At 45.6% G+C, this 24038-nt stretch overlaps 1 protein-coding gene across 1 annotated transcript in view; it reads right to left on the reverse strand.

Annotated features, from left to right (window-relative positions):
• Positions 1 to 24038, reverse strand: part of LOC119383808 (MAM and LDL-receptor class A domain-containing protein 1-like) — a 109039-nt gene that overhangs the window by 33361 nt on the left and 51640 nt on the right. The window contains exon 2 of the mRNA XM_049412965.1: positions 2976 to 3226. Coding sequence (XP_049268922.1) covers positions 2976 to 3226 — 251 coding nt within the window. The remainder of the gene's footprint in view (positions 1 to 2975; positions 3227 to 24038) is intronic.

Raw genomic sequence — 24038 nt, forward strand, 5'->3', positions numbered from 1 at the left:
CATGTTACCTTCTTTGAACTTGGTTCTCATCTGTTTAGCGCTGTAAGCTGTTCAAAAATGAACAGTTGCAGCATGTTGTGTGCAAACTGTGTAGATTGACGTTGACATTACTGCAATGAGACATACAACACTTGTAAAGCAATTTCTTATCATTTATGCGGTGCAGCTTTGTTTGCTTATTATTTTCTGTTAGAAAAGCTTGGGAACTGACGTAGTACTCGAAATATATTTTGAATATTGCGCGGTGCGTAAATTATTCCGCGCTGCAGAAGCCAAGAGGTGTTTGGCAACGCGATCTTCTTTAACTCTCCGCGACTCTCAATAAGCCGGGCTCTTGAGAAAACAGATGCTTCAGCTGGAGTACTTCAGAAAGAAAAATGAACTACATTTGATATATAATGCCTTTCCTGAAACAGCAGGGCACACAATATGGTGCTTAAGGATTTTAATTTCTAATAAAATACGGAGTGGAACTACTCCCGCTTGAAAACGCGAATTGTATTGCTGTCTATGATCCCTGCTGTAGCTCCGACTGGGTAGTTTGGTGTTATTTAATTAACTAATTAATTATAGTAATATTTTGCTAGTTATATTTCAACTATTTATTTATACTATGCTATGTCCATTGAAAATTTCTGCGGGATGGAAAAGGCACAGCGGTGGTTAAATCTTCACTGTAACCATTGCCTAACTGTTTGCAAGCGTTCACTAGCGCGCGCTAATTTTCGCAAGCGACAGATAATGTTGGTTTACTGTCACTTAGTGTTCGCTTGTGCTGGGTAATCATGGCTACAAATGTGGGCCATTGTCAGGTCTACGTGGCTACAGTCGCGCACCTTTCGCTATCGGCTCTTATATGAATGTAGTGAAGATTACACATCTATTACTATGACACAGTAACTTATTGTCTAGCGTTACTCGACCACACAGGAATGCGCCAACAAATGCTGCTTATGATCTCCTCGTCAGAGCGCCGTAGCGAGCATTTATACTCGACGAAACTGAGGCTTTTGTTTGAACGTGAGTTACTACATGCTACCCTTTAGGCCCCACTGTGTAGACGAAGTGCTTGGTTAGCCCACGTCATACACGCAACTACTTAATTCACGCAAAGACGCCTATACCGTTCGTAACGCTTGGCTCAATGCAAACAATGCGGTTGGGTCGTATGTATGCAAGACTGAAGCATTTGCCTTTGCATACATTTTAGATCCGGTAAGAATGCAAGTAAAAGCCGCTTTACACTGGTTCAAGTGTATAATTAACATGAAACAAACGGCCTTACATTAAACGCTTCTGGACTGCTTCTTGAACTTTCATAGGAGATTCTGTAACATTTATTGCGCGCGTGAGACTTCACCTTTACATTGAAAAGTATTTGTTAGTCTAAGAAAGCTAAAGAACGCACCACTGTCGTTTAACTTGAAACAGATTTCGTTGTATCATGTGGTTCGAAAGACTGAGAGCTTGCACCACTGTATATGTAATATGAAATGCTGTCTATATACCGATATTACAAGAGCTCCACTGGGAGCGCGTGGAGGAATTCGCCTGTGAAGCCTTTGTAGAAGAAAATGGGCCGCACACACAATACTACCACTGCCGAGTAGCACTGCACTGCGTTATCGTAAATTCTGATTCGAACCAACTTGCCTAGTAAAGTTTTCAGGCGCAAAAGACGAAATCCGCTTTGGATGATGAACAATTTTTGAGACCTGTACTGCCTTCTATTACTCCATCATAGCTGTATCAATAGAGAAAAAAGAAGGCTAAGGTTTTATATTTTAATTTCGCGATGCAATTTTCAACATCTGAATATCAGGCGGAAATCCCAACAAGGCACAAGTTTAGGTGAACCTACGAGAAGAACTTCAAATATTTTTTATATCTTGGTTATATTGGCTCATTAAAGTTTCCTGAAGTTATATCTCCCTTACAAGAAAATGCGGTAAGTTCGCAATCAGTTGCGCAAAGCTTGGCACAGCGACGCTGGTTGATCCTGAGCTCGTCGTGCTGCATCACGGGAATCACAACGCCGGTGGCGATTAGAGCCAGCGTGCTTGACTGAAGAAGCGGCAGCCAAGAGACTGCGATAGGAGCATCCGGAATACGCGCGAAGCTTGCCACTCTTAATGTGTTGAAATCACTGTGCCTGAGCCGTGGTGTAAGAAACAGTGGCGGTTGCTATGGCGACGGGGCAGCAGCGGTTTTTTGTTAACGCACGTCTTACTGCCAGCATTAACAGTTTCACTGTTAAAAACATAATTCACTTGTATTGATAAATAATTATGTGGGCCCTACTAGACGCCGCCATTGTATATAATATCACGCGGTTGTGACGTTGAAGAAGGCATCAGTCAGCGTTTTCAAGACGAAACTTTTTAGTCAGGCAAACTTGTCCCCAGGAAATGAAGAGTTAAAGTACAGGCAATGCAAGCTGTACACTGATAGCGGTATGCACTGTCGTCACTCGACGGTATTCTAATCTTAATTGGAACGCGTCGTATCTTTATACGTCAGTCATCGAACCTACCAGCGATATCACTGATGGTCGTGTAGGTCCTCGAATAAACTTGACTGTTCACGTCCAGCACGTAATCTTAACGGAATGACCTCAAACCATCGCCAACCTTCCCAAACATTCAGGAGCGGTCTGCGTCGAGCGTTGCTAACATTTTTTATGGGTGAAACCTGAATAAATCGAAACAACGCAAAAAACGCGTCCGGCAATAATGTACGTCATGGTGACTTTGCGCTGGAATTTCGAGAAGGCGTCACCAACTGTATTTCTTTTTCGCTTGTCTTGCGCCCTATCAAGCTCCTCGCAGCAAAAGTGTTGCTTTCAGTACTGCGAGAGGGAACACTACTAATATGAGATGTCTCGCTGTCTTTCTTCACTGCCCCTTTATGCATTCAAGGAAAGACAATAGGTAAATTGGGAATATATGACTTAGAAGAAGTTAAGAGACACTTACGGTAGGTGTTTTGTTGTAAGTCTGTATGGTGACAGACGCTTGGCGCCAGTGTCTGCTGTTGTCTTTAGGTGGGGTGCCTCTCCACAGCTCGACCTCCTGACGTTCTCTGTTCACTTCGGTGACCGTGAGCTCTTCCGCACTTGTACCGGTGAGGAAGTACCAGAAGCGGAAGCACTTCAGCTGATGCCCATCGTACCAATTTTCAGGGCTAACCATGCGGCCACCAGGACTTTTGACCAGGACGAAACCACCTGTGATGTGGAATGTAGCATAAGCAAAGAAGAAATGTCTGTGTCAGATGTGGTTGGATAGTGAAGGCAGAATATATATTATGATATCGTCCTATTTTGGAAACATTAGTTTTAAGTGAATTTTTCTGCAAAGTTAGAAACGTGTTCAGCATTTCACCTGTGACTTTTACGGGGTACCAGTGACTAGCATGATGAAAACGTTTAAGTGCATCGCCGCCTATACCCCGAGACCAATTTCTTGATTCAGAGAATCATGACGAAATAAGAGCAGCAGCGTTTGCGATTCAACTGACGCAGTGACACTCATCAACAAGTTCGTTTTACTTCAAACACAGTACTATATTACGAGGGTTTATTGTTATGTTTCTGCACAGCTGATGCTGTTATGATCAGCATCCCATGGTAAATGCTAATCATTATTAATCAAGCTTGAAAAAAATTATGGCATGTGTAGTTTCGTAGTTAGCAAAGTTAGTCAGGTCTGGTCGGTGCGAAACTGAAGTGTGATAAAGTGTACATTCGCTAATATTAAATGAGATTCCGAAATGCTCCGAATTTCAGCACACCAGCAAGAAAATCAAAACCACGAGAGAAACAAAGCTACGTCGTTTCTAAAATAAGTGAGCTAGTTTTGCCACTAGCTTAATGAACGGACCATATGATATGCACTCGTAAACATTGAGATATTTGTTTTAGGTAAGCGTCGTCCTTATGATTCTACGAAGTATGCCTTAGGCTTGTCTGCATGGTACCAAGGGGGTGCCATATGAAAACAGTCGAGGTAAGTGCAATAAGGCTTATCGGCCTTTCCGATTAGAAAACCATACAAATTTCGCCCTACAACCCAGCTTGAATTCGAAGATATTTAAAATATACTTTCAGTGGTGCCGAAACAGTGTTATAATTCGGCTTGGCGTTGCTATCGGAAATAGAGCGGACATGATTTCTTAAGCTTAAGACAGAACTTTTGTAATTGAATAAGACGACGAACGCGGCAAGCGGTTGAGCGAAAACGTCAAAATTTATCAGCTTGTAGCAGGTAACGCCTAAAGCAAAATAAAAATGCTAAATCAGGAGCAGATTTCTGTCACCATCCATCGTTTCAAACTGACTTTTTGCTGTCACCCAATGTTACCTTTCCACGACGTGATCATTCAAAGTTAAGCGCATAAAGTGCCCTTGATCGTTCCACGCTCTCATTATTGCTTGCACGATCATTCATTGGAACAATTTGCCACGAAATATCGCAGCGAAAACTGACATAAAAATTCCTCGATCTACTTAAGTGTGATCAAAATTTCTAGTAATATTTCATTGATTGTTCTTTTGTTCTCTTCTTTGCGTGGTATGACTCATCTTTGAATTGCTGTTTTTAACGCGAAAGTGTTCTATGCCGGCGTCAACCAAGAGCTCACTCGCGTATTTCCGTCACGGGAATGCGTCTGCGAAAGACAGGAGAGAGAGAAAAAAATTACACCATTTCCCGCTAAAGGGGACCATGAGGCGATGCGAAGCCGGAGCACTTGCACGATCGCGTTCCGTTGGCGTTCGTTGGGTATGCTACCGACCTCACGTCGTGGAACGCAAAGAGAAACGCTACGCGCGTCTTGTCTGCCCTCTAGCCTGGCCGTTATTTCTCACAGGGCGAGCGGGGAACGCGGTCGACAGGCGTGCGATAGGGGGGCAGTGTAGAAGAGAGAAAGGGGGAGGGGACGCGCATGCGCTGGTGCTCAAATTCAACGACCTCGCTGTGCCGTCAATAAAGTTGTTTCTCTCTCTCTCTCTCATCGCACCGTTGCGCAGGAGAGAATTTCGGCATGTCTAGCCCGCGTTTCAGAGGAAGAGTGGAAAGGAGGAGGGGAGAGGGGAAGTAGAGAGATGTATCGGAGAGGGGGAGTGGAGAGGAGGTATGTGGAGAGGGTATGCGCATGCGCAGTAAGGGTGGTCACGCCGCGCACCACCACCACCGGATTGAACTCCGCCATAAGATACTTCGCATCTAAAACGCCATGCCTGCGCTGAAACCGCAGCACAGTCACAGCGAAAGCTTGAAGAGCGGCATTTCTAGAGCCCAATGTAAACTCTCTTGGGGCTACTAATACAGGTTTACTAGCAAGGTACCCACTACGCCATAAATCATTTTTGTGAAGTTGGGAAGCACCGACTACGCCATTATTTGTCATTCTGCGGAGAAGCGAGGTACCAGCTACACATCTTTATTTTTCATTCTGCGGAGAAGCGAGGTACCAGCTACACATCTGTAAAGCAGCTACACATCCGTAAAGCATTATGTGCACTTTGTTGATGTGGCGGCTGGTGACGATGAAGAATAATTGCTGAGCCCTTTGTAGTCGGTTGGAAGCGTTAAACAACCCACTATTTAAATAATTCACATTGTGTGACGCCCGGCTGTTATTTCACTCCCACCACGCCATATGACATATGTAAACGTGAGAAAGGGAGGGAGAGAGAGAGAAGGAAAGAACTTTATTGAGGCCATGAGGAAATAGATCACGTGGCCTTATGGGCTTCCTTGGCGACCAATACAGAGCACTTGCGAGGAGCCCACTACGCTATAAATCATCATAATTTTTGTGAAGTGGGGAAGCAACCACTAGGACATTTTTCATCATTCTGCGGATAACCGTGGTACCCGCTAAACACCTGTAAGACATTATGAGCACTTTGTTGATGCTGTGCGTGATGATGATCAAGAATTATGACAGAGCCCTTTGTAATAGGTTGGAAGCATGCAACAACCCATTCATTGCGCAATTCGCATTGTGTGACGCTTGGCTACAGAATTCGCGTTGTGTGACGCCTGGTTGTTATTTTACTGTTCTACCAGTACATACGTTAATTTGGTTCCTTCTCGACATGAAGCCTGTATAGGGCCTCTTTGCAACGCAGTTTCAAGCACTGTCATGACTCTGAGTGATATTAAGGAAATTATTAATCATACATTTTTAAAGACAAATCAAACACAGAAAACCAGTCTAGAGCGTCACTACAACGTTCATATATCCCGCGTATTTGAATCACTTGTTCCTCGAATATGTTTTTGCTGATCGCGGAGGTTCAGCATTTCTGTCTATCTGTCTTGCTCTGCGGAGACTATGCAGACCAAGGAGAAAGATTAGTTCATAGGGTATTGGCCTGTCCATAGTCACATGAAGGTACCTAACGTTTACAGGGTTGATTTCAAAGTCTTTTTTCAGTGTTCGCTGCAGAACATCCCAAAAGAAGACTGCATCACAACAATCAATGAAACAATGTTCAGTAGTCTCCGGCTTTTGGCACAATCTGCAATTTACGTCCCAGGGAACAAGATCTTTAGTGCTTTGCCTTATCTTCACAGGAAGAGTACCTGTGTACATTAAAAAAAGAATCTTTGTTCCTGGCTACACACACATTTTGTTAACTCGAGTTAGTACAAGGGGTTGCTTCCCTGTAATAAAGAAGAAAAAAAAGCGCTGGCATGGCTCTGTGGTAGAATACTGGGCTCCCACACAGATGACCCACGTTCGAACCTCTTTCCGTCCTGGATATCTTTTCTTACTTCGTTTTTTTATTTCGCACTATAGCGGTTACGGACACCGGCGGCGGCGGCGGTGGACAACTACACCGCCAGAAACGGCCGCTGTTGTGATCTCATAGCAGCTTTCGCTGTAAAACTAGGAGCAAAAGCTTCGTTCATTTGGATGATCTGGGAGTCGAGCCCACAATCCCTCTCGTCTGTCCACGACGATAGGTGCCGGAAGCTCTACCAATTCGCTACCGGCACACGTGCTTAAAGGCTCACAAACGCGCCTTATATCTCTCGCACCTTCTCTCTTCGATGGTGCTCTTGGTTTGCAAGGGCGGTGTCGCCGCCTAGGAGCAGTGAAGTACACATCATGACACTAACGAGCGCAGACAGGGAGCGCTTTTATAGTTTCAGCACAGCGGAGGCTGGCTGCCCGATTTGTACTCCTATTTTGTTTCAATAAAGTTTATCCCTTCTACCCAGCGAAGCTGTCGGTGACACGCAGCCATCGTGGCGATTAGATTCCGAGACTGCGCCGCTAAACGCTCTGTCATTCGCGTCTTCTCGGAGTGTGCCGTCTCATCTCAAGCGTAGTGAAGCTTCCATGTGCACCAACGGCGTTTGTCATCAGTCTACATCGCTGAGTGTGATCGAACCGACTAAGAAAACTCCTGCATTAAGCTCACCCAAAAGGAAATGACGTCATCGGGCGAATGTAGCGCGAGTAAGTGCTTTGCTGCAACGAGAGACACGCCAGCAGGAAGCGGAACGCCTTCGCGCGTTCACGGCTCAAGCTACGAGCACAGCCGCTCGCGTTCCTGGCGCGCTGTGTGGTACTGTATGCATGAGCAGAGGTTAAGCTTACCCACTTAGTGGAGAGCGAACGCCTTGCTATTTCGCTCCTCAAGTGACGATGCCCTGCAACGCACATATCGAGTACCAGTGTATAATACTTGGTTGGTGACGCCATCTTTGCGGGGGATTCGCCATGTGCTGAGTCCGGGTGTATGTTTACTACATCAGCTACCACAAATGCTTAACCATGATCATTGACGTTAGTCGTTGCGGTGGAGATTTGCCAGCATGTGTGAATGTATTTATATCCGCATCAAACGGTGCTGTAGCCGCGAAACACCAACTTACACTGTGCAAGCTCTCTTTTTTCAATGTACAGTGAAGATTCAACTACTTCTGTGAAGACACGTTTCACTTTCGTGTTTTACCAATTCCTATATGTATACGATGGAGGGATAAACTGTTTCCCAGCTGTCGCGCTGTATGTTGTTGCTCTCCTTCTGAATATGTATAGCGTGTAATATTCCAGGATGCAATGCCCAGCCTTTGAGGGCAGGAAAAGGAGTACAATGAACTTGACAAGTTGGTACTGGTTCATTATGTTACAGCGCGACAAGGAGGAAAAAATTCGGCAGATCCCACGTACCGTGGGAATCGATGTTATGCGAAGCATGCGCGGGAGGGTGACTGTGGCGTAATCTTTCACATTGAGCGAAACGTTACGAAATGACACTGGAGAAATGTGGAAGTGGTATACGCACACTCAAAGGCTGAAAAGTCGCATATGAATTATATAACCAGTTGTTCATAGTTGCGTAACGATGCCAACAGCAACATGTGTGTTACCAACACCAGACTTGGCAAGCTGATATGTACTGCTTATATTCTTTAATACTGGATTGCGCGAATCCGAACAGGACAAAAAAGGAACATAGATACACAGGACAGGCGTTACCTGCAACTAAGCTTCATTTAGGAAAGTTTCCCTAGATATGTGGTACGCAGCCGAGTGGCAGGCGCAGGCGCAACAGTTGCAGTTGTTAGACTTGCGTTACAGGTGTTAAGCTTATACTTGTCCGTTATGACGGAGAACGCACGCACGTTTCACAAACCTATGTGTATGTGTAGGAGGGGTTCTTGACAGTTCTTTAACAAGGTCATCATCACCGTGATCAGTGAGCACCAGCAGCTGTTATCGCATCCGTTCGTGATCGCGGCTACGAGGGGTCTAAAGGCTGAGAGAGACGGTACGATTTTCCTTCCGATGCGACGTCCGACGCGGCGGTGCGGCAGCCAGAATGGTGGTTGTCCGATGCTGAGAAAGGTCACCACTCCGGCTTCCTCACGGCCGTGTCGGCCGTCGCATCGCATGGAAAATCGTGCCGTCTGTCCCGCGCTTAAGTGTAGTGAGGTGCGAGGTATAGTACACCTGGTGAAAATCCCGGATGCCTATTACGATGAAATGATATATGATGCCTCCTGTCCTGGACGTTGCAGCGAGGTCTTTTGATGCCCTGTCCCCATCCAAACTGTCTTTCACGAAGTATAAGGGCCAGGCTTTGTTGGGTCTTGATAAGTCAATGTTGAAGTCACCGGTAATGATGAGAGGCCTGATTCTCTCGGCAGATTTATTGTAGGGAAGAATTCAAACCGTTTTTTTTCGTATTCTACTTACTCCACGTTGCTGACCACGTGGACGAGTGGATGGTAGTTGAGCGCCATCCAGGGGGGCTCTGTCTTCAGCTCCAAATTTTTCCTTGCGTCGACCGCGGTGGTGTAGCGGTTACGGTGCTCGGCTGCTGACCCGAAGGTGGCCGGTTCGATCCCGGCCGCGGCGCTCGCATTTCGATGGAGGCAAAATGCTAGATGCCCGTGTACTGGGCGATCTCGGTGCACGTTAAACAATATCAGGAAGTCAAAATTTGCGGAGCCCTTCGCTATGGCGTCTTTCATAATGATATCGTGGTTTTGAGACATAAAACCCCAACAATTATTATCACTTTCTTTGCGTGTCAATGTGTGTGTAAGACTCTGTGTCACCTGTGGCACATACCCGCATAACATGAACTCTGATATGCGGGTATGTGCCACACGTGACTGAGGGAAAGGGTTTCATGACGTACTCGACAAGTATTTTGCGTTATTCATGTCATGACCAGTAAATCGTGTTCGTCATACACTGATCTCCTGCTATGCCAATTTTGGTATACAAGTTATGGAGATGACCAGGAGAGCGCCCAGACGTAGGCGGCTAGATAGATAGATAGATACGCATATAGAAACGGCCAAAGTGCCTGAAGTTCCCTAAGAAATGCTTCGCATTTAAGACGAGGACAGCGCTGAGTCCTGTACTGTGTGTGTGCCTTAGCTTTTTTCCTCGTTCTTGTTGCGCTGTAACATATGTTAGGGAAAGCATGAGTAAATAAACAAATAACTGTGCAGAAAATTAGTCAGCTTGCGGATTTAATCATTCTTTTGCATGTTCTGTCAAGTTTATGTACATATTACGTGGGTAATTTTCATCCAGAATAAATTGTTATATACCCAGGTGTCATTGTATTTTTATTGTTATCCAGTTTCACCGCGCATGCTGTAACACAATAACACTCGGAACAAGTGGCGGCTTCACGTATCGGAAAATTCTGGAATGCTTTCTTTTATTGCGATAGCGGAGTTCATTCCGGAAAATACAAAAGCGATCACAAGTGATGATGCGGGAAGTGATAGGGACTAGTTCATAAACAGTGAACGCTTTAAGACGCCTGAACGGGATTTTTTCCTGGCTGACTACTCTTCGTGCCCCTGTTATACGGTGAGGGTTCTGTAGTTTGCGGGGCAGAGATGGGTCCAGTAGAGATTTGGTTCGTCAACTTAGGCTTTAGGTTTTCATAATATGCACCGTCAAAACGTGACAACGCTTTTTTTTTCATAAATAATGCACTGGTATACCTCTAGCGAATATTAGAGCGAAGCTAATAGATGCACCTTGAAATCTCTATCTCAGCCTTACCCGAGGATGACTCGGTGGTGTGATCAGCGGTAGGCTTCAGACTGCTGCTCGCGCTTGTGCGTTCCCAGTTGTGCAGTTGCCACCCGCACGAATCAGAATCGAATTTGCACCCTCCAGCTGCACGACGTTGTACAACCCAAAATTAAGAATCAAGAAACCTGCAAGCGCCGTACGAGCTCTTTCGGCAGAGTGCTTTGCTAAATTGGAATCTCAGATGTAATGTATCAACGCCGAGTTTTCACCACCAGCAGTGACCTAGTTTCGAAGACCCCTTTGGTGTCTTAAGATTAAAAGGAAAGAAAGCTCTGTCGTAATAAATGCGCTCAAAAGTGTACAGAACATAGGAATTTCCAATACTTAGCAAAACAAATAAACGTGAAAGGCATCAAAATAATGTGGAATATTTTAGCCGATATTTTTAAGCTCCAGTATACGTAAATGGCGTTTCTTCGTTGTGTAAATCGTTCGCGATCAACTTCTGAAATATTTCACCTATTGCAACGCGCATTCGCAAATACCGCCCCCATGATGCTGTTTCCAGATGCGAAAATGCTTGAATGCTGCGTATAAGGGTCCTAATTCCTCCTCATGCAATTAGTAGGAGCGTAATGTTGTGTGTATGGGTAATGTTATCACTTTAATCTCTGCCTCGTATGTCAGTTATGCTAGCCCTAACGTGCACGGAAGAAACAGTTTTGCAAGTGGTAGTTCTCAGTTTCTTCTGCATTTAGGTTGCATGGTGAAAAGTGGCAAACTTTTTTACAGCGAAAGCTGTTATGAGATCATGTCACCGGCCGTTTTTGGCGCCGTAGTTGTCCGCCGCCGCCGCAGCCGCCGCCGCCACCGGTGTCCGTAACCACTATCGCTCGAAATAAAAAAAAAACGAAATAAGAAAAAATTCCAGGATGGAACGAGGTTCGAACCTGGGCCCTCTGCGTGGGAGCCCAGTATTCAACCTCTGAGCCATGCCGGTGCTTGAAACTGCCTTGCAAAAAGTCGCTATACAGTCTTCATGTCGGGAAGGAACCACATTGACATATGTATTGTAGCGTGGTAGAAGATTAAAATAACAACCAAGTGTCACACAATGCGAATTCTGTAACCAGGCGTCACACAATGCGAATTGCGCAACGAGTGGGTTGTTGTATGCTCCAACCCATTACAAAGGCCTCTGCCATAATTCTTCATCGTCATCAGCCACAGCATCAACAAAGTGCACATAATGCCTTACAGGTATTTAGCAGATACCACGGTTCTGCGCAGAATAACGAAAAATTGCGTAGTGGCTGCTTCCTTCGTTCACAAAAATTATGATTTCAAGCGTAGTGGGTTCCGCGCAAGTGCACTTCTATTGGTTACCAAAGAAGCCCATAAGGCTCCCATGATCCATTTCCTCAGGGTCTCCATAAAATTAATTTCCTTTCTCTATCTCTTTCTCATGTTAGCGTATGTTATAAAGTGTGGTGGGAGAATGAAATAACGGCCTGGCGTCACACAATGCGAAGTACGTAACTAGTGGGTCATTTAAAGCTTCCAACCGATTACAAAACGCTCAGTGATAATTCTTCATCGTCATCAGTCGTCGAATCAAGAAACTGCACATAATGCCTTAAAGATGGTACCTCGCTTCTCCACAGAATGACGAGTAATGTCGTGGTGGGTGCTTCCAACTTCACAAAAATTATCGTTTGTGGCGTAGTGGGTACGTTGCTAGTGTAGTTCTATTAGTAGCCACAAGAGAGTTTATAACGACCTCTAGAAATGCCGCTCTTCAAGCTTTCGCTGTGACTGTGCTGCGCTTTCCGCGCAGGCCTGGCGTTTTTTTAAATTCCGAAAGGAATAAGAACATTCTGCGTGCCATTTATCGCACAGTATAACACCCCCTTCCTCAGAAAAAGAAGGTTTCTTAGAAATGACGGCATTATCACTTTAATATTTGATTCTTTGTGATGTACATAATAGAAGAAAAAGAAAACACTGCAAGATTTTCAATGAATGAATGAATAAACTTTAATTTTTGTCACTCCGGCAGTTTCTGTCGGACGGTCCGAACCAATTTTTTTGGCAGCTCTGTTATATTTGTTCGCTTATTTGAGCGATTTTCCTGATGGTCTGTTTGGGCGTATAGTGTGCCATGTATACAATACATGCTAAAAATGTTTTCGTACCGCTGTTTTTGCTATGTTATATACTTGGCGCTACTTGTATAACTTCCAATTCCCAATAATTTTAATAATTTTTTATCGCTCTAATAAGTGCCTAACAAAACATTGGGTGCATTTTCACATGGATCATTAGGTATATTTCACTGGGTTGCACATAGTTCTTGTTGCGCGTATCGAAACACAATGAAAATATACCCAATGACCCATGCGAAAATGTACCCAATGCTTTGCTCGATATATATATATATATATATATATATATATATATATATATATATATATATATATATATATATATATATATATATACTTTTGACGTTGTATTCGCTGTCATGATATAAAGCAATTTTTGGTTTAGTTCGCGCAAAGCTACTTCTAAGACGATGAGGCCTAAATAAAAAAAACACGGTTGATCACTCCGTCATAGGAATCGGAATAACACGAAAGTAAAACGTGCCCTTACAGAAGTAAGTGAATGCTTACTGTACATTGATATAAGAGAGATTGCACAATGTATATTGATGTCTGGCAGCTAATGGCGCCGTTTAACGTGTATGCACCCACTTTGATGATTGGTGGTACATCTCTATCCCGACGTCTAACGTCCATGTTAGAGGATTAAACAAAACCATTGTGGTTGCTGTAGTAGTAACGGTGAAAGCGTAATCAGAGAACGAGGTGTGATAGCGAGAAGAGCGTCGCATATTGGACGCAGAACTTGGTCGTCATCCCGCGGCATGTTAAAATGTGATTGAAAACCAGGGCCGAATTAGAGGGAAACGCAAAGCGCGTCGTGCCGCCTCGGTGGCCTGGCTTCGATTTTTCTCGGTGCGAGCGCGTGAGCGTGGAACGCGGTGTTACAGCCAGATGAGGCAGTCGCGCGTCGCAGAGCTATTTTTGGTTTGTGTTAGCGTGATGTTATGAGCGAGGCCGATGCTTTTACTACGCTTGGGCAAAGGTCGCCACCTCGCGGTGTGTTAAGGCATTGACAAAACTCAACTTGTATTGAAAACGCGCCGAACGGGACGGACGCCGCAGCAATGACGAATTACTTTACCTTACCACTCCCAGAGGTCAACACCACTCAGCCAACAGGGAGAGTGGTAGATATAAAAGGCGCGTTTGTAAAGCCTCGAAAGTCTGTGACTGTAACGCAGTGGATAGCGTGCCCGGCATCTGTTGTTGTGGACCGAGCGGTCGTGAGTTCGATGCTCGTTGACGGTACCTTTTTTTCTTAGCCATCTGATCATGTATATTTTTTCGACGTCATTTCCGTGACGGAAATGCGTCACTGAAGTCTTGGTGGACCCCGGCATAAAACACTTTCGTGTTAATAAATTATCAAACTTCGGGTTCAAGTGAGAATCGAACCGAGGCCGTCTGATACAAGCAGGTATTCTAACAAGGGCTGAATTTTGGCCTTGTTGGTACGACATATCTGAAGTGTTTAGCCACAAACTGCAGCGCGTGTGGTTGCGTTCCGCTTTTTCATAAATGTTTCATTGTCCGTAGGCACCTTGACGAAACTACTAGTTTAACAATCGAATCAGCAACTATTCATAGGCTTGGCGAAGATTGTGTTAGCACCCCGTCACTATCGCTGACTAACAAGGAACTGGTGTTCCTCGACGGTACTGTATCTGCGCATGCGTGATTTTTCTCAAGTGTATAAAGATGTGTGATCCGGATTCAAATCAAATAAATCATTTGTTGAAAGTTAGCGCATGTGTACGTGTTCTCCCTTTTTGTCCCGTCTTCATAATTCTGCGCTAAACACTTCAGATAGGTATTCTAAAACAGCCACGCTATTTTTTGAAACGTCTTCGACAAAAAAAAGAACACTACATGAATAATCGAGAAAGATGCAAATAAAATAAATAAATAAAATCTTCGGGTTCGAGTGAGAATTGAACCCAAGCCGTCAGCGTGGGAAGCACGTGTTCTACCACTTGTTCTACTGCTTCGAAAGGAACAACACTACATGAATGTCATGGTGTGGAAGCAGTCTCCTTAACGCATGCAATATTGCGTGGCAAAAGCGTAGAATCGCGCCAGGCGTCAAAACATGTGAATTGCGCGATGGGTGGGTGTTTTAAAGGCGCACCCGTTACAATGCGCTGAGATATATTTAAGCATCTTCATCAGCAAAAGCATCAACACACTGAACAGCTGCGTAAGTTCACGTGTTCCCTTATGGACGCGTAGTGGGCCCTTCGCTGATTCGCAAAAGGAATAAAATATTGCATGTTGCAGGCCACTATGATATCGTGTCAGAACAGAATGAGCAAAAGCCCGGATATGCAAGTGGAGCGCTTGCGAAAGAGTGGTTTTTCGAATGTGGCCTTGGTGGCGGTGACGGATTTCTGCCTGAAGAAGATAAACAATCCCGGTAAAGCTAAAGAAAAAGATGGCTGATCCCTCTGTCATAGGAATCGGTATAACACGAAAGTGAAACGTGTCGTCACAGTAGCAGTTGATTGTTTATAGTGCATTGGTATATGAGAGCTTGTACAATGTCTATTGTTGTTTGGGAGACATAGCACCGCTTGATGTGGACGCACTCACGTTGACACCTAGTGGCACATGTCCGTACCTACTACTAACGCCCAGTATCATGATTTAACCCTTGCTGCAGCTGAAGTTCTTAACACACATGTGGACACCGCATATGGTGAATCCCGTGCAAATATGGCATCAACGGGCACATAATAAACACTGAAACTCGATGTGAACTCCTTCAAAACGTCGTGAAACGCGAAGAGAAACGCTACGCGCATCGTCTCTTCTAGCATGGCCGTTAATTCCCACAGGGCGAACGGGGAACGCGTTTTTCGCTATGGATTTTGCGATATGGATGGATGCTATGAGCGAGGCTTGGGCTAAAGCCACCCCGCGGTGTGTTAAAGCGTCAAAGAAATTACATTTCCAGTGTAAACGCGCCAAATGGGGACGCTCGTAGTAACGGCGCGTTTCTTTTTTCAAACCTGGTGGTACACATCTCACCAACCCGTTATATAGGGGACGCTCACAGCATCCATCCAAGAGCACTGCGAGAGGAAAGTGTGAAAGATAAAAGGCGCGTTCATGTAGCCTCCGTTGTTTGTTTGGCGGTGGCTCAGCGGGCTAAACCCCCGCCAGCCATCGTCGCGGACCGAGAGGTCATGGGTTCGACCCCAGCCATCAAAACTTCTTTACAGTTTTTTATTGCCATTTGATGGGCGTTCATTTTGCCGACGTATTTCCGTGACGGAAATACGTCATGAAAGTCTCGGTGGACCCCAGCATAAAACATTTTTGTGTTAGAAAAGAAACAGGAATCCGGTGGTTGTGTTGCCGTTCTTGCACACAATAACGCACAGATTAAATATAATGGCTTCCCACTGCGATGCACCGATGATATTCGCGGCTCCCAAAAAAAACGATACGTTTGTGTCTAAAATTCACATGATGAAACGCCCGAGATACGACATGTGACGTCAAACGTGTCAAGTGATTTGTTGAGTGCAAGGAAAAAGTAGTTCATAGAATTCCTCTGTCCTGCGGCTCATTATACATTCGGCAGACGGGCAGGTGCCTCAACGAAAGGCTTTTTCGGTAAGTCACGAACACACTGGTATTGCTGACATCAGCCGCGCAATTTTTCCCGCGTGAACGCTGTGAGCGATCATGAACTTTTACACAAAAACGTCGAAAACTACCAGCACCTATTGCTGAAATAGAGAAACAAAGAAAAGGTACTTTTTGTATTAGCTATAGAGGGCGGCAAAGTCAAAATGTCGCGTTTTGCCGCGCGTCTCATTTTGCCCCGCCTTACCTAATATTGCGTGGCAGAATTCTAGAATCGCGCGAGGCGTCAAAATATCTGAACTGAGCAAAGAGAGGGTGGTTTAAACGGACACTAAAGGCAAATCAAAATTTATGTCAGAGTGAAAGGTCAATGTTTGAGAACGTCTAAAACGTCAATATTATCAATAGCAGTGATCTAGTAATCGAAAAATTAAGGTAAATGCAGGACACTGTGTGCGCCACCAGTGGGACGTTTTGGAACAAGCCCGATGGCGTCAAGAGTCCCGGGTACAAATTATTACTAGTATTCAAGCTACTCATGATGAAAAAGAACATTCCGAAATTTGCAAGACGTTGTGCAACACGGGTTGTGCAAAAGTTCCGTTTTCGCTGGGCTGCGCTCCCCTCGCGCGGTCGCGTCTAAGTGGTAGTTTTGTCATCGCGTACTGCTGCGTGTGCCTTGCACGCTCATGAAAGTCCCTCTAGCGGACACTCCGACAAAAGGCCGTGGCCATGTGATGTTGTGTAATGTGCCCTTGAGAGCAGAAACCACGGCGTTGGCTGCCGGGCAGTAAAGACGGGCAATGTTGCGCAAGGGAAATGCTACGTTAGGCCCTTTCAGGCGCGTGATTTGAAATGCTTTAACGCTTTGCGGACCACCGAAACGTGATAAGCATTTCCTTGGCACGAAACAAGCACTGTGAGGTTCCTGGAACGCTATGTCAACAATCAACGTCGACTTAACGTTTGCCTTCAATGTCTCTTAAAGCTGCCGAATCATTACAAAGTGTACAGGTGCGCGCGGCACCTAACTGACGCGTAGTGAGTACTTCGCAAATTAGCAAATGGAGGAATAATGGCGTAGCGGGCGCTTCGCAACTGTACTTGCCGTAGACATTCTAGGATAGTTCGAAACAGCCAATGTTACGCGCATGAACGTTCCTTTCCATGCGGCACGGTTGAAAACAGTGCGCACGGGGCCCGATTATGCTGTCGTGTTGTACTCTTGAAGGCGAAGTCATGCTCGCTTTACTACGTGTATTGTTTTGTACAACGTAACTAGGAGTATTGGCGCGTCATTTCATCGATTCAGAAACATATTTCGTGTTTCCGTGAGTGTAATGAGTTTGAAGTGCATGATTTTCGCAGCACCCTAAGCAAGCAACATATCGTGTACAAAGTCAGCTTACAGGTAGAAGCCACTGCATTTGCAGCACAGAAATGTAGTAATGAAATGGGAAATTTTTATGGTTAATTTTATTCTGAACACTAAGATCTGTGTATTTCAAAGTCTGTGAATGTCCACCCATACCTCTTTACTAGTACCCTACTTTGCTGAATTTCTGTAGTTGAGCAGCCATCTTGATCTATTTGGATTCTACATAAACAGCAATCTATAACACCTGTTGTTTTATTGTTTATCTGAACCGCTTCGTATTGCCCTGTTGTGGAAATCATTGTTTCATATGCTTCGTAAAACTGCTGCAGGCTTTCCTCTTGTACCATGCTAAAGGTGTCAGTGCTATATCGAGTAGGTCCGTTAATTACGACGTGTTGGGAGCTCTGTTTAGCAGATGCGAGAAACGCGCATCTCGACAGGTTGGTAGAAAAGAGTAGACTCAGGTAAATTTACAAGTAAACAATCACAAAACAGTTCTCGCGGAGTGTGTCGAGAAATGCCCTTGAGTGCTGGGGCCGTTGCCTCACTACTGTGGGAGAGAGACAAAAGAGAAACGGACTGTCGCTAGAAAACTCATCTGGATCAGAGCCGCACGAAGGCCAGGGACTCAGTCTGTCAGTTCCAAAATGAAAATACATCAATTCAAGAAGTTTTGCCCCGTATTCGCGGCCAACCTGAACGTCATACTGTAAAGCGCCCTTTTAATTAAGAAAGTAGAAAAAGTTACAAGAAACTCCCGGAAAACGTGCACATGTAGACATTCATTGTTACCATGCGAGCGCGATAAATCACTAACTCCGCTTCTACCTGACCGATTTCAAAACTTTTTGCAGTAAGCGATTCGTGAGGCAGTAACGAAGCACATTCTGCACGCGGTTTGCTGTGCGCGCAGGCACGAATCTGTCATCTCCTCCCCTCAGGCAGAGTCGGCCAAGCGCCAGCAAACGAAGTTTGCTGTGCGCGCAGGCACGAATCTGTCATATCCTCCCCTCAAGCAGAGTCGGCCAAGCGCCAAGCGCGTTGTTGTTGTTGTTGATTCGTTCAGAGGTTCCCCTTACGCCAACCTGTTCTGGCTGAGCCTGGAAGAACGACAGTGACGCAACAACAACCGCACGCACCTTTTATTAACTTTTCTTTAATATTATGCACGGAAACTATGCCACGTCAGCCAATGTTCTAGCCGGCTAAGCCATCCATGAACATGGTCATGGTATTAAACAAACAATAACAAGACCAGCTAAACAGAATAAAGCAATAGACATCAAACGAAAATAATCACAACATATATGTACATATACGACGTCCAGCGCACAAACATTGCGCAGAGTCAAAGGGCATATCCAACGCATACAGGGTGGTCACGCATTCGTTCGCGTAATCACACGCTCACGTCGCGACTGCCTTTAATCGACGCTTCTTCCCCGATGTGAGCGAGTTCTTCGAAGCAGACGCACACCGCAGGAGCCGCTCACGGAATCACCTTGACTTTCGCCGACATCCAGCATACTCCTCTTCACCCTAATTAAGTGCAAAACAAAAACGACACGACCGATTACTAAACAGACATGCTCAGGTAAGTGTGAGAAATCTAAGCTTAGTTGAACTTAACGTCCTTGAAAATGTGATTAAAGAATAGACACCAGCATTTCTCGTCCACTACCTTCGTCTTTCCTGCTCGGAATATTCACGTAGCACTACTACGTAACACAAGGTTGCACTGGTATGCGTTCAGGGCTCACACAACGAACGGCTATCATTACGTCCGCCTAAAATTCTGGTGTCGTATGCTCCTAAATGGTCTACTAGAGCTACGAACCAACAAGTTCTTCGACTTAAAACCCTCTAGTACTATTTACCTGAACGAATAGTAAACGTCACGTTGTGATGAATTAGGCGCGAAATACTAATGCAGTCAGACTGGAGAAAGAACACTGTTCTTTTCGTTGGTTCTCTGTTGCCAATTCATCACGACATGGAGCTACACCAACTCACCCTAAAGTCTACCCTACTTCCGCACACGTCAAAATCAAGCTGCATATGGTTGGTAACTGCTCAAGCAACGACATTAGTGCGAGCATTCACTGACAGTTACGGAACTGAAGGTATAATTTTTTCGCCCAGTATTCTCCTACGGCGGTAATAGGATGTACATGGCAGAAGTTTTATTCAGTATGCATCATTCCTTAAGAGTTTCAATGTGCAAACTAATGAGCACACGCTTTCGCAATTGAACAATTCAAAAGCGAAACCACACGCAAGCCACACACATTATTGGTTCTCAATTGATAATATACACCTCGGTGAATGTATTTACGCACCACCATTTGATGGTCCTTGAACTCTGTTGCTCTTGGTCCACCGGTACTGCAATAGTTGAGCATCTCGATTGCGGGGAGAACGCAACTCGCTGACAAGCACGCTCGGTCGTGCAGCACACTTGATCGACAGAACCCCAAAGTACCAGATGGAGAAGACGCCAAGTACGCTGGCATGGGTCACCGAGCCGCTGCGAAGCATTGTCGCAACAGCTGAACCCCTGGGCATCGCTGGGCACGATGCGAATTCTGCTACTCTCCGGATCCTGCGAAGGAGACGAGCACCCATATTTCTACAGAGGAAAGATAAAACCACACCATTGCTTCTATAAGGAGAAATCATGCTACACAGTGGCTTAATAAAACTCCTTGGAATTGCAAGCCAAAAACCTTGCATTACAGGACTAATCTTGCTATAACAGTCATGTTGAAAATTTCTACATTGAGCTCTTTTACTGGAGGAAATTACTTAATCGGGAATGGCTAAGTGATCAGGTAAGGGAGCTTGAGATGTGCTTGAGCAACACATACTCCTCCTTCAGGAAATGGTTAATTCAGCAAACGCTCGCAATTGCCATGGGATCTTCCATTCTATGACTACCGGCAATTTGGGAACGGAAGTCATTAAACAGGAGGCCCTCGCTTACTTTGCGCCCACACCAAATATTTTCGTCCGTTACGTAGACGACTGCTTCAGCATTATAAAAGTGTAAGACGCAACATGTCTTCTGAGTCTTCTCAACACCATAGAAACAGCCATGCAGTTCGCTGCAGAATACAATTGGATAACATCCTTTCTATCCTCCACGTCTGCGTGAGTGAACAGGAACAGACTCTCGTTCGGTGCCCGGAAGGACTCATACCGGCTATTCATGCCATCAGGCTTGCCAGAAGCCTTCCGCTGTTTTATCTCTCGTTTTATCGAAAGCCGTCTCAAAGCAGGTCTTCTGCAGGGCGCGCCGGTGTTCCGTCCGTTTCAGGTATGAGCTAAGCTCTAAACCGCATGTTTACATACGACATTCACAATCCACGCATGCCGTCCAAGAAACTGAAAAATCAGCTTGCTAACGTCGGGGATCCGATAAACAGCGAGAATTCCCCCTTGTCGACAAAGTACCATGTGCAGACTGCAGCTACATCGGCGAAACTGGCAAGTTCACAAGGATATTGAAGAAGCGTCAGAGAGAAATCTGCAACAAGAAAGCATCGAACGTCCTGGCTGAGCATGCAGACATTCACGGTGTCAGTGTCGGAGCACTGCCGCTCCGTGTGTGTGTACCTCCTTTCGTTTTCGAGCCCTGCGTGGGGCAGTATTTGTTTCCTGTGCGACGCGCCACCGAAACTTGAGACGTTCGAACTCACGGCTTTTTACGAGCGTATTCCGCGAATTCTGTGTTGAGCGCTGCCTGCAGGGGTGTGGTCCCCGTGGGGACAAAAGGCCCATCTCGACGGAGGAGCCAGGCCGGAGCCTCCTGGCAAGGCAGTGAGCTTCGAGGCACGAACTGGGACGGACCGCGGGGCAGCCAGAAGAACGGCATGTAACCTTTGTTTTGATACAGTTTGCTTTAAATCTTAAATTTGTATTCTTTCCTTCATTATTTCCCTGACAACGGTCACCGCATCGATTGGGATGACTCCAATACAATAGCTAAGGAGAAGATTCTAGCAACTAGATTGCTTCTAAAATTTTTATTCAGTCGACGACACCGCCAACAAAAACAATGGAAATCTGCCCGCTAACGACACCAACTCGCTAAGTCATATTTTAGTATAAGAGACTTACGTCTTCTGCCTGCTTTAGCGTCAAGGAACCCGTACAAGCCCGTAAACGTCCCTCGTGCATTTTTGCCTTGACTTGGTTAGTCACCGCAACTTCATCATAATGTTACCTGACCAATCGAACTTTCATCGAACTCTTCACTACATATTCTACCTGTCAAGATTTCGCATATTGACAATGGATGGGAAAAGTCCATTAAGATCCTTCGGAGCGCGCTCTATCAGATGTCGCAGGTGTCGGGAAATAACACGGGGCTTCAACTGGACTCACCGGCGGAATGGATTGCATGTCAACGCAACAAGCAGTGCACAGTTTGGCAGTGTAATGCAGGATAAGATTGGCAATGCATGGTTTGGTATATTGGGCATTTTCAGGCCCACCCAAAAATGACTGGACGAATTTGAATGTTGATAAGTCTAGTTGGAATCGGGTCATAATTGGCTTCGAGCCTGCCTACAATTCAGCGCGGACCTTCTCGACGCTACCTTGTCCTACTTCCACAATGGACGTGGCTAACGCCAACACTGACCTTGCACAATTCCAGCATTGAGTAGAACCATGTGCGAAACTGACTACCCAATTCAAAGGTAGAGTTCACTCATGTTCAAAACAGACCTGGCCCACTCCAGACGTTTGAGTTATAGAATTGTTGAGGTTTTACGTCCCAAAGCCAGCATTTATGAAGGACGCCACAGTGGAGGGCTGCTGCGAAAATTTCAACCTCCTGGAGTTGTTTACCATGCACCTAAATCTAAGTAAGGCGTTAAGAAAAAACGACATCGGCCGCGTTGACCAGACGAATGCAAATAAAAATTAGGGTCCCAGCAGGAATCGCACCCCCGAATTCTGCGTGGTAATCAGGTATTCTACCAGAGAGCCACGCCTGATCCAGAAACTGCTTTGGAAAAAGACCCTATGCCGGCGTTGTTGCATTAACTTTATTCTGATTCAGAGAACACGCAGGCGTAATGTCGGTGCAACGTCAGTTGTGGTTGTAGTGCTGGTTATCTAATTTTGTAATGAAACAACAAACATTACATACCTACTTCTATGATACAGGCATCATGTCGGGTTAACGTCAGTTGAGGTTCCAGGGATGGCTTCGCTTTTACAGCAGCCTAGTAACAATTACATTTGTATCTGATTCAGCAAGCTATATTCAATCGTTGCCTGACCACAGAGGAATACGCTAACGAAAGTTACGTATGGCACTGTAATGTGCGCTTCGTTTCGATAATACTGATGTCTGTGCTCTAACGTGAGTGCTGACGTTACGTGCGACTATAAGCTACCCTGTGAACGCCAGTGCAGTCGACGTGCCTGATAAGCCCACGATATGTACACAACAACTACACTTACAACAACACGTCGGTCCACCTCGTAACACTGGCTCAAAGCCAAAAAATGCAGCAAAGACAACTACTCGCTGACTGCATCGCATGAAACCGATTCCCAGAAGGCATGCGATCTGCCGAATTTTTATTAACAATAAAGCTAAACCAGTGTTTCTGCACCTCTAAACAACATTGCTGAAATCGTGCTAATTGAGCAAATCGTGCTAATTGGCACACAAGTAAAGCGGGTACAATTATTAAAGACAGTGGAAATGTACTTTGGAAACGCGTGGCACGTTCCTAATTAGCCACATCAATTACGTCGCCTCTGCCCACAAGTGGACAAAGGTGAAAAAGACGAAACTCATGTGCAAAAGCATTAGACAAGTCCTCAGCCTACCCCAAAACACGAGTATCTCCCATCTCGACCAACTATGCATGCACAACGACATCGACGAAGTCATCGAGGCCGAGACTACGGCACAAGTGGTCCGCCTCTCCTCCTCTAAGGCAGACCGTCGACTTTTAAACGATGCCGGCATGTCCCCCACACCCCTACCTTGAAGCTCAGTAACCCTCCCGAGAGATGTCAGAGATACCTAAATGGTAACCCCATTCCCACGAAACGTCCACCAACAGCCCAATAAGGGCAGACGCCTAGCCCGGGCTCGCGCGATCCTCGACCGCACCGCCGCGAATCGCGACTGTACCGTACTCGTCGATGCGGCGCAATACTCCCCCCACCTTTGCACTCGCGGTAGTAGATGGCGACGGAGCCTTACGCTCAGCCGCCTCGGTTAGACTAGCAACGAGCGCCATAGCCGAGCAGGGCGCCATAGCTTTAGCGATGATCGATCCCTCGCACACCAGCGTCTTCACAGACTCCAGAGCCGCCATCCGGGCTTACGAAACCGCAGTATC

This window comes from Rhipicephalus sanguineus, chromosome 2, assembly GCF_013339695.2.
Source record: "Rhipicephalus sanguineus isolate Rsan-2018 chromosome 2, BIME_Rsan_1.4, whole genome shotgun sequence".
In the NCBI taxonomy this organism is placed as follows: domain Eukaryota; kingdom Metazoa; phylum Arthropoda; class Arachnida; order Ixodida; family Ixodidae; genus Rhipicephalus; species Rhipicephalus sanguineus.